At 37.7% G+C, this 17599-nt stretch overlaps 1 protein-coding gene across 8 annotated transcripts in view; it reads left to right on the top strand.

Moving 5' to 3' along the window:
* mapkap1 (MAPK associated protein 1) overlaps positions 1-17599 on the top strand; it is a 331621-nt gene that overhangs the window by 231760 nt on the left and 82262 nt on the right. For 7 of the 8 annotated variants that reach the window (XM_043720206.1, XM_043720203.1, XM_043720205.1 and 4 more), the window contains one exon: positions 2468-2575. In XM_043720206.1, coding sequence (XP_043576141.1) covers positions 2468-2575 — 108 coding nt within the window. Of the gene's footprint in view, positions 1-2467; positions 2576-3797; positions 3915-17599 lie in introns of those variants that run through there. The other variant, XM_043720207.1, reaches the window with a different exon arrangement.

Below are 17599 nucleotides of genomic sequence, written 5' to 3'. Positions count from 1 at the left end.
AACTTTTCTGTTTTGGAAATTCCACAGACTAAAAACCACTCCTACTGAGGTGACAGGTTCCCCTGAACCAACTTAATTTCCTGCCAGGACAGAGATTGTGCATTTCTGAACTGAACTTAAGTTTTTTGTGAACTAAAGCTTTGAATCTCCGTCATGAAGTTAAAACATAATATCTTAATGTGATTTTTCTGCCTATCGTAAGCCCAATAGTACAAGTATTTTATCCATTTATATGACAGAGGTTCTACCAGGCACTCAGCTGAAATCATGAGCTTTCTTGGAACTGGTATTCTTAGTTCACTGTTCCAGATTGGCTTTCGGACCTTATTCTACAAAAAAAAGCCTTTACAGAACTGATCAGTGGCCATTTGCCCCTGTTCTGAAATCTAAATCTAAAAATTTAATGTATACACACTTTACATTGCAGGAGAAACAATTAATTAGTAATGTAAACTCTAGAATTTACGCAGTAGTTTGAGTTGGGAGGGGAAAACCACCATTAATAATTTCTCTGATCACTTCAGCATCCTACTGCTGTGAAAGTCTAAACTTGGACATTTAATGAGTCCTCCAAAATCCAGTGCCTAAAAATTCACATGTGATCAACACTAAAGGACAACTGGCATTATAAAATCATATCCCAGCAAGAAATCATACCTCCAACAGAGGGAACAATTTTATGCAAGAAGACTATTTCATGAGTGAGTAAAATAGAATTGTAATTTGAATTTAGTAGTCCTCATTATCATAGAATCCGTAAAGTGTGGAAACAGGCCATTCGGCCCAACAAGTCCACACTGACACTGAGAAGAATAACCCATCCAGACCAATTCCCCTATATTTACCCCTGACTAATGCACTTAACCTACACATCCCTGAACACTATGGGCAATTTAGCATCGCCAGTTCACCTCATCTGCCCATCTTTGGATTGTGGGAGGAAACTGGAGCACTCGGAGGAAACTCACGCAGGCACTGGGAGAACGTGCAAACTCCACACAGATAGTCGCCTGAGGCTGGAATTGAGCCCGGTTCCCTGGTGCTGTGAGGCAGCAGTGCTAACCATTGAGCCACCGTGCTCTACCCCATCACTGCTCAGTTTCGTAACGTGCTGGAAATCAAACCCAATTATTCCTAGATTTGTCTAGTTAAAGTTTTCAAAATACATATGAGAAATACTCAAACTATCTGATTTTTCAGACCCAGGTTGATAGAAAGTATATAAATGGATCAGGTTTATATACTTAATAAGAAATTGCTGTTTGTTATAGGCCATGAAATTCTACCGAAAGGTAAACGATTAAACTAAATTAAGTCAACTGCACACATTGAAACTCAACTCTTTATAAACTCACCGTATACATACACACAGACAAACATAAGCCAGGGAAAAATCATATGAAGGGAGAAAAAAAACTAGGAAAATAGTTTTGTAGTCTTTGTTCACGAGATCTGTTGGGTTGGCTCTTGCTGATCTGAAGGTTTCTCCTTGACGTTCCATTTTCGGAATGCTTCCACTGGTTAGAGAGAGGCACAAAGTGACTGTTTCAGTTATGACTTATCCAATTCAAAAGTCATTACTTTCTGCATCTGCTGAAGGAAAGATAAGCTTGCTGTCTTCAGTTTTAAAGTGGCTGACTGCAGAGAAATTACAGAGAGTGTTTCTTTGGCTGCTGCAGACCTCCTGGTTTCTTTGCTCATCCAATTCTCCTCCCTATTGTCTTCCTTTCAGTCCAAGCTGTTCAGCTAGCTGACAGTCATCTTGTTTTTGGCAGGAGGAAACCCTTTGTTTATTGATAATTGATCCCTAGTCCACAAACCAATCAACTTCACTTCAGAGAACAGTGTTCCAATTCATCTGCAGATTGCTGGAATCCACAGCTACACACACAGTTCACAATAGCTATCAAATTCCTTACTTTCAAAACATGCAGTCACCCTTGGAAGTACTTTATTTTAAACAGTTTTTTACTTTCAGTCCACAGTTTTTAAAAAGCACAAAATTAAAAAGACATAATCTTTGCAAATATGTTACTATGTAACCAACTATGAAATTCTACACAAAAATGGCTTGAGTATACGAATTGAGCAAAAGCAGAACAAGAATCTTGATTCATTTTTGATGATTAGATTCCCTACAATAGCCAAGACCATAATTTCCTGTTGACCAATAATCTTTTTTTACATTGAAGCAGGAACCAAGGGAGATAAGTTTCAAATAGATAATTTGATACCTGTAAACCACTGTAAATCAATGAATAGCATAGCAGAAATGCTAATTTAAGCTCAATGTCCCTGTTATTTTAAACTTGATACATGGTGAAATTTAGTATTTTTGGTCATTTGTTTGCATTGGGTTGAGTTGGAAAATATAAACCCTAACTTTTCAAGTCTTCTATCTACTGTTTTTACACCATTAGCATGAAGTTTCTCATTCACATTATTTGCTGACTTTTTTTTGTTCCAGGGCATCAGTATCGGCTTGAGAAGCAAAGTGAACCAAATGTAGCTGTAGATTTAGATCGTACCTTAGAGAGTCAGAGCACTTTGGAATTCTGTCTGGTCAGAGAGTACAGTAAGTTTGAACTTTTAACTTTTGAACAAACTTAATTTTCAAAATACATGTCAGCAAAATACTACGTATAAATATGTATGTTTGAAATGTTTGTCTATTGCTTAGCAAAAATACTGAAGATTTGGCATATGTGCATTATGTACTTTTTAAAATATTTGCTAATATTAAAAAAAAAATACAGATATCAATTCTTGATAACTAACATTGAGATGCCATATATACTTGAGTAATCAATCTCATGTAAAAGTCGACTCTCAGTTTTGGTCAAAAAATCTGGAATTTTCCAAATATTTCTCATAAAAGTTGACCTCAGTTCTTCACAGTAACGGATCAACATTGTGAGCCGACCATCCTGCTCTGTTCGGCAGTTTGAACACTGCTTTGGGCATCCAGTTCGCCGGCCATTGCGTTCTGTTCCGAGTTTACAGAGTTACTGTAATTCGTTGTTTTCTTGATTCATTTAGAGATCATTTGGGCTTCTGCTATTAATACAGTATGAATTTTGATGGGCATGAATTTCACCCCCTCAAAAGTAGTATCCATATAATAGTCGATCCATAAATTTAACCTTAAAAAGTGGTCAAACAAATTTGACTAATGCTTGAGTATATATGATAAAATATTAAATGTCTCTTTGCAACTGATAAGATAGTCTTTTATAAAAATGGAAAATTTGAAGAAAATGTTGGCAGGACCTAACTGCACTCCTTATCTATTATGTTTCAACATGCCAGGAAAAATGTAATATTAGCAACTTCAGTTTTGCAATAAGCAACTTCCACTTGGTTAATTCTAAAATCCTGTATCTAAATTCTTACACTAACCATTACAGTGTGTTCTTGGTCTATGACTTGTAATCTGAATAATTTGTTTTAAAAAGTTAATAATTTACTTTTAGCTCAAAAGCGATGTTGGTGAAAGCATATGTCATTGATTTTAGGACACAAAAATACCATTGATATTCTTCGCATTTTGAGTAAGAACAAATCTTGAATGAGGGAGCTTGGCTTCAATAACCCTTTTAAAACCTAAATCTTGCAAAGAATTATGATTAACCTTGTTTACTGGTTTTATTTCTTCTCTTTAGCTTCAATCACTGAGGGTGAAACTGAGGAGGGGGAATTACTGAGCTTGGCACTGAGGGAATTAAATTAGGATATATGGTTGAAAAATAAGATTTTTAAAAAGTTTTCTTTGAATTGACTGTATGTCTCTATTTCAGGCTCCTGGCTTCAGTTATTCTTTTTCCTGTCTCTGGCCTCCACAAATCCAAACCAATTCCTCTGAAACAACTATAATACTTCCCATTCAAATGCACATGTAATTCAGGAAATAAGTGACTATTAGGATTTTGAAGTTGATTTTTTTTTTTCTGCCTAGATTTGAAAAACTGCTGATCTCTCAACTTTCTAGTTAAATAATCTGTAGAAATTGAGACATATATATATATTCTTGGAAATTTTCAATCTGATTCTTCTTCAGTTTCATTAGCTTGTTTTATCATATAACAATCCAGTTAAAAGTGAATTTGTGGTCATCTTTTCAATGCTAATACTTTGGTTATATCTTTAAATTTCATTAAATTTTAAGTAGAAAAGTCACGCATTTATAGCCAGTTATAAATTATGCATTATATGTCTGAATTAAATGACACCTGATGCTTAGTTTGAAACTATTTGGGAATTTTAGATTTTAAAGATTTTCTTTACTGTGGTCCTTTTAGATGGTCAAAATGTTACCCCCTGCAGCATATCCAGAGCATTTGACTTTTCCACATGCTGCATTTGCAGTGGACTTTTTAGATTGAGCATGCACTTTAACTTTTTTTTTCCCTGAATAACTAATTTGGTAATGGTGCATGTCTTCATTTCTTCAACACATGCTTTATTTTGGACAATTACACAAACTTTGGCAAACTGAGCAAAGCTGTTACTTAGTAATTACAAAATATGTAATAATTAAACCATTGCGTGTTTCTCAATCAAGACAAATTTAGAAATACATTGAATAAATTATTGACATACTAAATGCATGATATTTTTTGATTTTGATTTTATTGTCTATACCTAGGTACAGAATCGTAAGAACAAAATTAAAAGTTAAGTATTGCAGTGGTTATAGTATAGCATTTAACACATACAAACTAAGGATAAAAGTTACACATTGCCGATCTTCTTAATTTTAAGTCCAAAATAAAAAGATAAAATTGAAAGTTCAAACGTAGTCTTTCGTAAATGCATAGCCACAGTGGGACCGCAATACGAACAATCACTTTGAGACCAGAAGTTCACACTGAGGCCACGCTGGGCTAAAGAACAGCCCACTGAGAGACAGCTGGACTGGGAGTCTGTCTTGACCGAGAGGCTGCCCCACTGGGTCTGCACTGAGTCCAATGCAGGGAGTCAGTGGTCAGGGGAAGAAAGAAGAGAGAAGAAGAAAGAAAAACAAAAGAGAAGCAAAAAAAAAAACAAGCAAAGGAAACTGATGGGTGGATGAGCTCCCTCTGAACCATCTTACTTTGCCATCATCTTGAATTGAATCTTCAAAGGTGTCCATGAAGATTTGTAGAGTCAACAAGTCAAAGAACTGAAGGTTCTTATTCAGGATAGAACAAGTGTGTGAATCCATGCTGCTTGAAGTTGTCACTCTATTGGAGATCTTTGTGGTGGCATGTTGTTCATGTTGCCCATAATGTGAAATACTTGGTCTCGGCTAATGATATCTTGGTTGTGAAACAGAAAAGGAACTTCCATTGAGAGAAGGAAGGGTAAAAATTTGGAGGACAGTTGAAGAATGATACTCATTCTGTTTCATTCATCTTACACTGCCATCACATTTTGACTTTTATTTCCTGTTTGATGTGTCTCTTCCATTAATAAACTGAAATAGTCTTGCATGACCGAAGAAAGATTTGAAACTGCCAATAACAGGGTTTATGAGATGAGGTTTCTGCTTGACAAATCATTTCATCTTATTTTTGGATATTGCAAATAGTTAATCATCATACGTTCAAACAGCATTTTGCAAATGCAAGTGTGAAAAGTTCCATTTAAAGTGAAAGTTGCCTGAAGTTAATGTAGAAAATAGTCTGAAGAAACAACAGATTGGAAAAAGAAAAACTAAGAGCAACTGCTGAGGTGTGACACCAAGATGAAAGAGAAAGGGAGTAATGAGAAGTTCTTCAAAGCTCATTGCTTGAGGTCACATTGTTTCTGATCCACTTAAATTAGTATTGAGCCAGTGTTTTCCTTAAATAACATCAAACAGAAGTTAGGACTGTATCAGAACCTCTGCAATCCTGCTGAGTGCCTCCGATATTGTGCCATCTTCCTGATGTAGCTATGCTGTGGGATTGCCTGCCACAAGCGGAGGACAATTGTTTTTTCCCAGTCAATCTGAGGCCCCATTACAATGGACCAACTTTGCTCTGAACCAACCATACGCCTGTCATTTGACTTCAAGTTCCAGCCCTGACTGTGGGAAGGAGGGCAATTCCAGTAGCTCGTGGCCTGAGCCACATTCTGACATCAGCACTTCTGCTTTGTCTCTGGTTCAGCCTACTTCAGAAGCACCTGGTGAAGGAAGAGGTGAAGCTTCCAAGCTGACTGGAATCTGAGCTTTGCTCTTGCCCAGCGTTTCAGATCCAAGCGGTGGGAACCAAGGCAGCTCACTGGTCAGGACACCAGCAGTAATTATTAGCTGAGATGATGGAGAGAAAGTTGAGTGAGAGTGTCTTGGTGGAGAAATATGCAGACTTTAATTATATTGAGCTGCTCTGGTCTTACATTACTGTTTTATTTTCGCTGTAGTCTGAGGCCACCCTAAATTTAAAGCATTATTTTCCTAATGTTTGTGGAAAATGGGTATTGCTAGCTAGGCAAATCCTGTTGTCCATCTCTGACTGCCCTTCAGAAGGTGGTACAAGTTAAAATGAAGTCGTCAGAAAATAGTTTACATATCTAACAAGATCATATTCTTTTGCTTATTGCTGTATTACACATAGCTATTACATTGAATGCTAAGGCCAGTTAGGTGATTTTATACAATTGCAATGAAAGACAGTCAAGACAGTAATAGAATATTTAAAAAGGTTAAAAAAAATGTTTCTACTCACTTTCAAGGCCAGTATTCTAATATTTGAAATGGCCTGGAAGTATTTGTAATTGAATGCAAGTCAAAAGAACCATTAGACTATTTCTCATCACACAAAATTCAGTCATTTTTATTTTTGATCACTAATGTTTCATTGTTTTTTGGATTTCTTTTTTTACCTTGTTGGCCACACTCGTCCCTGCCAGCTATGAGGAAAACTTGAATAAGTTGAGGTTGGTTTTCCTTGGAACAGAGGAGACTGAGAGATGACTTAGAATAAAATAGCAATTTATTGTTGCATGTTTTTGTACAAAAAAGTACAGCAAAAAGCTTTGTAAGTCCTTATGCCTAAATTAATGACAGAAGTCATAAATAATCAAAAGAACGAAATAAAAGGTCTTCACAGTTACGTTAATGGCTCCTGGCTTTAGACTACACTGGAAAACTGGGCCAAGACCACCCACCTTGCTGGAATGAGACCTCCATGCTGGGTTGCTGAAAGATTTGGAAGCCACCTCCGTGCCAAGGTGGAATGCCTAGAAGCTGGCGAGGAAGACATCGACACTGGGACAGGACCACCACACCCGGAGACCATCCCGTCAGGCGCCAGACCTATGCTACCATTTCTGGCCACTGGAAGCCAGCTTGTCACTGGGCCTGGATCAGGAGAGGATACCTTCTGCCAAAGTCATTAGAAGAAGGCAAGGTATCATAATAAATGGAAACATAGAAAGAAAAAAGATACATGGATGGATTAGATGAACTCTGGGCTCCTGGGCTGAGAAGCCCATACATTATGCTGCTACTCCATTGCCATCTTGAATGAAACACACTTAATTGAGGTGTATGAAATTAATGGGTTTAAGACTAATAAGAATCCAGAACAAAGTGGAACAACACTCGTAGATGTGATTGGCTTAGTACTCCATAGAGCCCATTAGAACCATTGGACATTTGGTAAATATACCTAACATCATTTCAGTGTGAAGCAAAAATTCTTCCCAACCTCCAAATATTGACATTTTATATGTTCAGGCATGCATGGAGACCTTCTAAAACAGAACTGTCAAAACGCTGCAGAATATAGCTTGGCTACAGTAAATATTGCTGAGAGTCTTAAAAAGATAGTACAAACATTTGTCTTTCAGTTTGTAACATTGTTACTATTCAAATCAAATTACTGTTAATTTATTAAGATTGGTCATAAGGCTTCACATCAGTATTGCATGTAGTGGAAGATCAATTTAATATAAAATTCAGTTGGGGAGTTGATACAAGCAATTTGTTTAATTACAGATAATAGCTGTGCTTCAATATGGTAATTCAATTATAGTAACAACTGAACTATTGTGTGGGCGGCATCTTTGCTAGCTTAAACATGTATCATCACTGTTGTTAAAGTGCGTGTTAGGATCAGTGGTTGGCACAAAATAATCGTTGGGTGCCATGGTAAGCATTTAACACGAGGTCGGTCACATGATGGGTGTTGTTTACATCGCATGAAGGGCAGAATATGAATTCATCGAAATGTTTCTTCAGGTTAATTGCTATACCAAAAGTATATAGTTGATCTGGTTTTGGCTCTTGAAAAGCTGCTTATTTGCACAATTTTTATATATAATGTATCAGTTTAGGTTAGAGGTAAGTTTAAATTTGTTTCTACTTCTGCTTTAGATGCATTGACATCACAGACTCCTTCTGTATTCTGCCGATATTTATATGGTTGAAACTAGCTATTAGATCTGCTGAAATAGTAACTTTTCATGGGGAGTAATCTAAAGATGCACTTGAAGATTCCAAGTGAAGGGGCTGTGACTGCTTTTTCAAGTATGAGGTTGTCCTTGGCAAGTGAGATTGCTGATGCATGAAGATTAGTTTGGAGGAGTGAAATTTACTAAATAAGTTTTTTTTTGCCATTCCATTGTGAGGGATCTCATGAAATGGAGAGTTCAGTGAAAACCATCCTCCCAGAATAGGACAAGTACGTACCTTCGTTTTTTTCAATTTGTGTTCAGAAAAGAATTTCACTTAAGTAGGCTGCCGATAATTATACTACAACAGTCATCTGATGGCTGAACCTTATTCTTATTCCAACATTCAAGCTGTTTCTCACTCTGTTGGATTATTTATATTATTTGATCAATAGTATCATTAGTGCTTCTCTGGATGCTTTGCTTGTGTTTCTTGTCTTTTCCAAATTCACCACCTTATTGGTTCCTATCCCCAGTCACTGATGTGTTGATGTCATCATCAAACATCATTCAACTTTGAAGGTAAACTGGCAAGTAGTATTAAAACAAGTGGCCAGATCTCATGTAAGTATAAGACAATTAAGCTAAAGACTGATAAGTCCCCCGGACATGATGGGTTGCGTCCATAGATATTAATGGAAGTAGCTACAGAAATTGTGGCTGCACTGGTAGTAATGTTCCAAGTATTCCTTGGTTTCTGAAAATGACCCAGAGGACTGAAAAACTGACAACATAACATCCTTAGTCATAAAGGGAAGAAGACCAAGACTATAGGTAAATGTAGGCCACTTACCTTAACATCTGTCATTGGGAAGATGTTAGAATCTGTGAGAAAAGGTGTAATAGCAAGCATCTTGAAATGTATCATGTAATCTAGCAGAGTCAGCAAGGCTTCATGAAAAGGAAATCATGCCTGACAGATTTGATAATTTTTTGAGCAAGTAACAAGCAAGATAAATGAAGGACAACCACTAGATGTTTTATATTTGAATTTATAAAAGCTGTTCAATAGGGTACCACACATAAGGCTGCCTAGTAAGATAGGAACCCATGGTGTTAGCATTAGTATATTAGCAGAGAGAGATATGGAAGACATTTTTAAGATGGCAACCTGTAACTGGTATAGTGCCGTAGGGATCACTGTTGGGGCCACATTTGTTTACAGCAAATATTTATAACATGAGCAGTAAAATGCACTCTTGCAAAATAAAATGGGAAAACAAGTGGTGAAGGTGATATAGTTGATAAAGTGGGTGTAAGCAGGTTGAATGAATGGGCAAACATTTGCCAGATGTAAGAAAATGTGAGGTTATGCACTTTCATAGGAAGAGTAAAATCGCTGAATATTATTTTGGTAGAAAAGGTTGCAAAAAGTCGCAGCACAGACAGATTTGCAAGAAGTCAACCATGAATCAGAGAAGATTAGCATACAGGTTCAACAGATAATAGGGAAAGCAATTGGAATATGAATTCTTGACTAAAACTATACAAGGCATTAGTTAGACCACACCCAGAATGTGAACAGTTTTGGTCCCCTTATCTAAGGCAAGATGTACTGGCATTGGACAGAGTCCAGAGATAGGTTAATCCAGGGCATGGAAGGATTTAATTAAGAGTAAAAGTTGAGTAAATTGTGTCTGAACTCGTGTTCAGAGGAATGAAAGGTGACCATATTGAAACATATAAGATTCTTAGGGGTCTTGACAGGATAGATACGAAGAGATTGTGTCCTTTTATGGGAAGGTCTGGAACTGTCGGGCGTAATATCGGAATAAGAGGTTGCCGCTTTAAGGCAAATTTGAGGAGGAATTTCTTCGCTGAGAGGATCTTAATGTGTGGAATTCTTTACCCTAGAGGGCTGTAGAGGGTAGAATGTTAAAGTTATTCAAAACTTTACAGATTATGGACTAAGAGTTATAATAGGAAAACCAAAAATTGACAAAAATTATCAGAACAACCATGTTCTCATTGAATGGCGGACCAGACTCAAAAGGCCAAATAGCCCCTTTCTGCTCCTATGTCTTAAGGTCGTATTATTTCTGAATCTTTCAGGACTTCTATTGGACTTTATACTCTTGAGTATTAGTCTTGTCACTTTATTTCATTTTTTGACTTCAAGAAACATTGCACTACTGAACCAGAAATACATTTTGGAAAAGGAATCCTTTTTGCTTTCATTGTGGAGAGGCTATTTTTCTTATTTTCTTTCTCCAACTACTTGGCAACTAAAGTTGGCTGTTGCACTGTTCTTAAATTTCAAGTTGCTTTCCACAGATCATTCCGAGGACAACCAGGAGATGAATCTTTCTGCTTTTGTTTTTCTTAAATGCTTCCCTGCAATATAACTGATGGGAACAGAGAAATTAAGATGATAAAACTAATAAATATGTTGGATATTTTTGTCGTTCTGTTGAGCTATTCCATAATTTGCACAGTTTAAAGCTGGTATTAAATTCCAATTATCTGGAAATGTGCAACAACTACATTGTAAACTGGTGTAATTATTTTAGATTTAGAAAGCTAACTATAAATTTAACATTTACCTAGTTTTTAAAAATATGCTGCATACTCATAATATTTTTAATAAAACCAAAGTACAAAATAACTTCAGTTTAAACTTTCGTATGCATGGAAACTAAAGGCAGACTTAATTAAATAAAATGAAATCATAGAACAGGTGTTATGTAGTTCTGAAAGGCTTTCCAGTTGTGTCAGAATACTTTTATATTTCCAGTGATAAGTAACTATATGCTGTTTTCTTTCTGCATTAAAGAAGTTGCTCATACTGAAAACAAAGGAGCAAAGGTAAAATATGTCAACTCTTCACAGTCAGACTTTAGCAAACACACACAAAACAGATACAGGATGAGTACAGTATGGGAGCTCTGTAGTCTGTGGTATTAATGAAACGTAAACTGAATTATGTAAGTTCTACTAGTGCTTAAGGAAAGATTGCATCTCCTATAATGAAGGATAGTTGTCCATTTTAGTTCATTTAGTAAATATTTTCAAGGTTACAGAGGTATTCCACAACAATTAAATGAAAATGGTATATCAGTGTGCACAGTTAGACTCTTGTTTGGTCAACTAAAAGGTCATTTTTGAAGGCAGAATGATCCTGTCAGGGTACATTCAGTTTAAAACTAGTAATCTCAACTAATAATATCTATAGAGTCAAAGAGTCATAGAGATGTACAGTATGGTGTAACTAGTCCATTCTGACCAGATATCCCAACCTAATCTAGTCCCATTTGCCAGCACTTGGCCCATATCCCTCTCAAACCTTCCTATTCATATCCCCTCTCGATAACTTTTAAATGTCGCAATTGTACCAACCTCCACCACTTCCTCTAGCAGCTCATTCCATATACACAGCACCCTTTGCATGACAAAGTTGCCCCTCGGGTCACTTTTATATCTTTCCCCCCTCACCCTAAATCTATGTCCTCTAGTTCTGGACTCCTCCACCCCAGGGAAAACACTTTGTCTATTTATCCTATCCATGTCCCTCATGATTTTATAAACCTCCATGAGGTCGCCCTTCAGCCTTCAAGGCTTCAGGGAAAACAGCTGCAGCCCATTCTAGATTAGATTAGATTACATTAGATTAGATTACATTACAGTGTGGAAACAGGCCCTTCGGCCCAACAAGTCCACACCGACCCGCCGAAGCGAAACCCACCCATACCCCTACATTTACCCCTTACCTAACACTACGGGCAATTTAGCATGGCCAATTCACCTGACCCTGCACATCTTTTTTTGGACTGTGGGAGGAAACCGGAGCACCCGGAGGAAACCCACGCAGACACGGGGAGAACGTGCAAACTCCACACAGTCAGTCGCCTGAGGCGGGAATTGAACCCGGGTCTCAGGCGCTGTGAGGCAGCAGTGCTAACCACTGTGCCACCGTGCCGCCCACAAACCTATCCCTATAGCTCTCATCCTCCAACCCTGGCAACATCGTTGTAAGTCTTTTCTGAACTCTTTCCAGTTTCACAATATCCTTCCGATAGAAGGAGACTAGAGTTGCATGCAATATTCTAAAAGTGGCTGAACCAACATCCTGTACAGCAGCAACTCCTAACTCCTAACAGGAATATACTATCACTGGACTCTTGTTATCTCATTTCTGAAGGCTTCTCATTTTCCAGATGTCCCTTTACCTGTGAACATCTGCCCCCTATCAGCTTTTGAACGTTCTTGCCTAATACTGTCAAATTAGCATTCTTCCAGTTTAGAACTTCAACTTTCACATCTGGTCTATCCTTTTCCATCACTATTTTAAAACTAATAGAATTATGGTCGCTGGCCCCAAAGTGCTCTCCCACTGACACCCCAGTCACCTGTTCTGCCTTATTTCCCGAGAGTAGGTCAAGTTTTGCACTTTCTCTAGTAGGTATCCATATACTAACTCAGAAAATTTTCTTATACACTTTTAATAAATTCTTTTCCATCTAGACCCTTAACACAATGGCAATCCCAGTTTATGTTTGGAAAGTTAAAATCCCCCTACCATAACCACCCTATTATTCTTACAGATAACTGACATCTCCTTACAAATTTGTTTCTCAATTTCCCGCTGACTATTCGGGGGTCTATAATATAATCCCAATAATGTGATCATCCATTTCTTATTTCCTAGTTCCACCCAAATAACTTCCCTGGATGTATTTTTGGGAATATCCTCCCTATGTACAACTGTAACGCTATCCCTTATCAAAAACACTACTCCCCCTCCTCTCTCACCTTCCTTTTTATCCTTTTTTTTAATAGATATTTTTATTAGAAATTTAACATTTTTACAAGTTTACAAAAATAAACAAAACTCTCAAGTACAAACATTGATATACAATTAAATCTTAAATATATAATAACCAAAATTTAACAAAAGAAAAATACCGAAAAAAAAACAAAACTCAGCTAACTACTAATCTAACCTACAACTAACCAGAGTGTATATTTAAGTCTCTTACATTATTCAAATAAGAGAAAGAGGAAAAAAAAACAGCGGATAACATAGACATTGGGTAGTGAGATACATGCTTGGAATGTGTTAACATCAAATGTAACCAAACCCGTATTCTTTCGGGATTCCACTCCCAAGGGGCCCCGGACCAGCCAGGTTCGTAATCTCAATTAAATAAAAACCCTTGTTCGGATAGCTGAAATATCTGTATTCATATAATTCAAGAAGGGCTGCCATATTTTATAAAATAATTCGGTCTTTCGGTGCACCATATTTGTAAGGAAGTCAAGGGGAATATATTCCATAATTAATCTGTGCGAATTTGAAAGTCTAGGGGGACCCTCAGCCACCCAGTTTACCAAAATATTTTTCCTTGCACAGAAAGAGAGAATAGAAAATTGTCTCTTCCCATGCATGTCCAGGGAAGATAAGTTCGAAAAGCCCAAAAGGAGAGATACGGGGTCCACTTTAATTTCCGTTCCTAAAATTTCTGTCAGGGCACTTGCTACTTTAGTCCAGTATCTACGGATCGTATGACAGGTCCATAGACGATGTACAAGAGTGCCCACCTCTATTTTACATTTGGGACACATTGGGGATGCCCCTGCCTTAAATTTTGCCAATCGATCCGGTGCTATATGGGCCCTATGAAGTATCTTCAGCTGGATAGCCGGAGTTCTGTTACAGTTGGTGATTCTTCTGGCGTTTTCCCAAATGTCATTCCACGTTTCTATTTCTAGTCCCAATTCCTGATCCCATGTTTTAAGCAGATTGTCCATATCTCCCGATACTTCATCATGTAGTAAATGATAAATAGTACTGATAGAGGATACCCCCATTCGTCGTAGAACTCTACATTCTCTATCTGATTTATAAAGACTATCTAATAACGTAGTCTTCTTCTGTATATAGTCTCGAATTTGGAAGTATCGATAGAGGTCTCCATTAGGTAATCCGAATTTCTGATGCAGCTGTTCAAAAGACATCAGGACCCCATCTTCAAAAAGGTTCCCTAGACATGAGATACCCTTGGATCTCCAGAGTTTAAAAGTGGCATCTGTAAACCCCGGTTGGAATCCCCATGCTCCCACTATCGGCACATAGGGGGATGTTTTATGTGAATTGCCCTCATTTTGCCACATTATATTCCAAGCTGAAATTGTATTTAGTATTATAGGGTTTTTACAGTGATCCGTAATGAATTTCCTCTTGTCTGAAAATAAAAGGTTAATAAGTGAGCATTTTACTTGAGAAGCTTCGATGTCCAGCCAGATTGATTGTGGATCAAACAAGACCCAATCAGCTATGTAACTTAATAAGGAACTTAACTGATATTTCCTAAAATCTGGGAAGTCCAATCCTCCCCTTGCCTGTGGAAGCTGTGGCTTCTTCAGCTTAATGAGGGGCCGTCTAAGATTCCAGATAAAGGAACCCAACCAGCCATATAATTTATGTAGTGCCAGCCTCGGCAGCATCACCGGATGCATTCTCATAGGGTATAGGAGACGGGGCAGGACATTCATTTTAATTAGTGCTATTCTACCCAGCCAGGAAATTAGAAGGTCTCCCCATCGCTGGAGGTCCTGCTTATCCTTTCCAGTAAATGCACAAAGTTAGCCTTGTATAACTGACCAAATACTGGGGTAATAAAAATGCCTAAATATAAGAAACCCTCCAGGCACCAATGAAAGGGAAAATGGGATCCATCCACTAAGTGGGGTATCATAGCAAGGCCACCCATTGGCATAGCCTCTGATTTTGAGAAATTAATTTTCTAGCCTGAGAATGCGCTAAATGTATTAATAACTTGGATTAAGTGAGGTATGGACATCAGAAGATTACTGAGGAATAGAAGAACATCATCTGCATACAGGGTAATTTTATGTTTACCTGTACCAATCCTCGGAGCCGTTATATTAGGATCAGCCCGTATAGCTTCTGCTAGTGGTTCAATTATTAGCGTAAATAACAATGGCGAGAGAGGACATCCCTGACGGCAGGCCCTACCCTCACTGAAGCATTCCGAACCTAATCCATTGGTAACCACAACTGCTTTGGGATCACTATACAATGTTGAGACCCATTTGGTAAACACCTTTCCAATGTTTAAAACAAATATGACCATTCAACCCTATCAAATGCCTTTTCCGGGTCTAATGAAACTACTACTCCTGGTATCTTTCCCTGATGGCAGGCTTGAATCATATTCAAAACCCTTCTAATATTATTGGATGATCTACGGCCCTTAATAAACCCCGCCTGATCCTCCTTTATGATATGTGGCAGTACCCTTTCTAGTCTCAATGTTAACGTTTTAGAAAGGATTGTAAAATCTACATTTAGCAAGGATATTGGTCTGTATGACGTACAATCTTCTAGATCCTTTCCTTTTTTAAGGATAAGAGAGATATTTGCCTCTTTCAGCGAAGGCGGAAGACAGCCCTGACTATATGCATAGTTATACATGTCCATAAGTGGACCAGCCAATATTTCTGTAAATTCTGTAAATTCTTTATAGAATTCAGCTTGAAAACCATCTGGGCCAGGTGCCTTACTGCTCTGAAGTTGCCTAATTGCATCAAGTATTTCTTGGACTGTTAGGGGAGCATTTAAGACCGATGCCTGTTCCGGAGTTAGGCCCGGAAAGATCAAATTCTTAAAAAATGATTGCATCCTCCTAGTCCTGTCTTCACAATCCTGCGATTTATATAAATCAGAATAAAATTTTCTAAAGATTGCATTAATCTTTTTAATGATCATGAGTCAAAATACCCGTACTTTCTTTGATAGATGTGATAGTTTGAGGGGCCTTTTCTTTCTTTGCAAGAAATGCTAAGTATCTACCCGGTTTGTCGCCAAATTCATATAACCTTTGTTTTGCAAATAATATTTCCCTCTTAGCTGTTTGGGTAAGCATAGTGTTTAGAGTTGTCCTAAGGGCCGTAATCCTTTGCAATTTAATAATAGAAGGTCTATCAGTGTATGCAGTTTCAGCTGCTTTTAAGCGTGCTTCGAGCAGACGCAGTTGTTCTCCCTTTAATTTTTTCTGGGTCGCTGAGTAGGAGATGATCAAACCTCACGCGTAAGCTTTGATGGTCTCCCACATCATTGATGGGTTGCTAGCCGTACCTAAATTAATTTCTAAAAAAAATTTAAATTCTTGAGAGAAGTATTTTACAAATTTACTGTCTTTCATTAGGAAGGGGTCCATACGCCAATGCCGAAGGGATGTCCCATTGTTCCTCGCCTTGGTTTCCATATATACAGCAGTATGGTCGGAAATTGCTATACTACCTATTTTACAGGATGATATGGAATTTTAAAAAATCGAGGGGGCAAAAATCATATCAATTCTGGTATGGCATTTATGTGGATTGGAGTAAAAAGAAAAATCTCTGCCCTGTGGATGAAGACATCTCCATACATCTACTAATCCTAATTCTTTGTTCAGATCCACCAATTGTCTAGATCTGGGTGATACTCCTGCAGTACTCCAGGGAATCCTATCTATTTCCGGATCCATAATACAATTAAAGTCTCCCCCTATAATTGTATGACGGGCACCACGAGCCATCAATTTTGAGAAGGCTTCCGTTATAAATTTAAAGGAGTGTGCCGTGGGGCAGTACAAATTTAAAATCCCATATTCCTCTCCATTTATAAGGGCTTTAATCAGAATAGCTCGTCCAGATTTGTCTTTTCTCTAATTTAGGATTTTGAAAGGGAAATTCTTCCGAACAAGAATAACAACTCCCCTACTTTTTGAGCTAAAAGAAGAAAAAAAGGCCTGATCAAATCCACCCTGTCATAATTTCAAATGTTCTTTATCCAACAGATGTGTCTCCTGTAGGAGAGCTATATCAACTCTTTCTTTCTTAAGATTTGATAATATTTTCTTCCTTTTGACTGGCGAATTACTCCCCTTGACATTCCAGGTGCACCACTTAACCGACTGATCAACCATAATCATCCGGGCAAATCCGAGACCCCTCGGGAGGGGCAACCCTATCCAAAACATCCCGAGCATAGAGCATATAAAATTCACAAAAATAAAGGCTCTCTAATACACTCTCAACAGTATAATAAACTATTTCTAAATAATAAAAAAAATATAAAACGTATTTAAATGGAGATTTTCCCCCTTGTTCCCAGGGGGTATCACTTCCTTTCCAAAGGTCCATCGTATCCTCTCCCAACCAATGCCCCACCCTT

This window comes from Chiloscyllium plagiosum, chromosome 30, assembly GCF_004010195.1.
Source record: "Chiloscyllium plagiosum isolate BGI_BamShark_2017 chromosome 30, ASM401019v2, whole genome shotgun sequence".
NCBI lineage: Eukaryota > Metazoa > Chordata > Chondrichthyes > Orectolobiformes > Hemiscylliidae > Chiloscyllium > Chiloscyllium plagiosum.
Note: the sequence above shows the minus strand (reverse complement) of the source record. Positions and strands in the feature narration are given on the sequence as shown.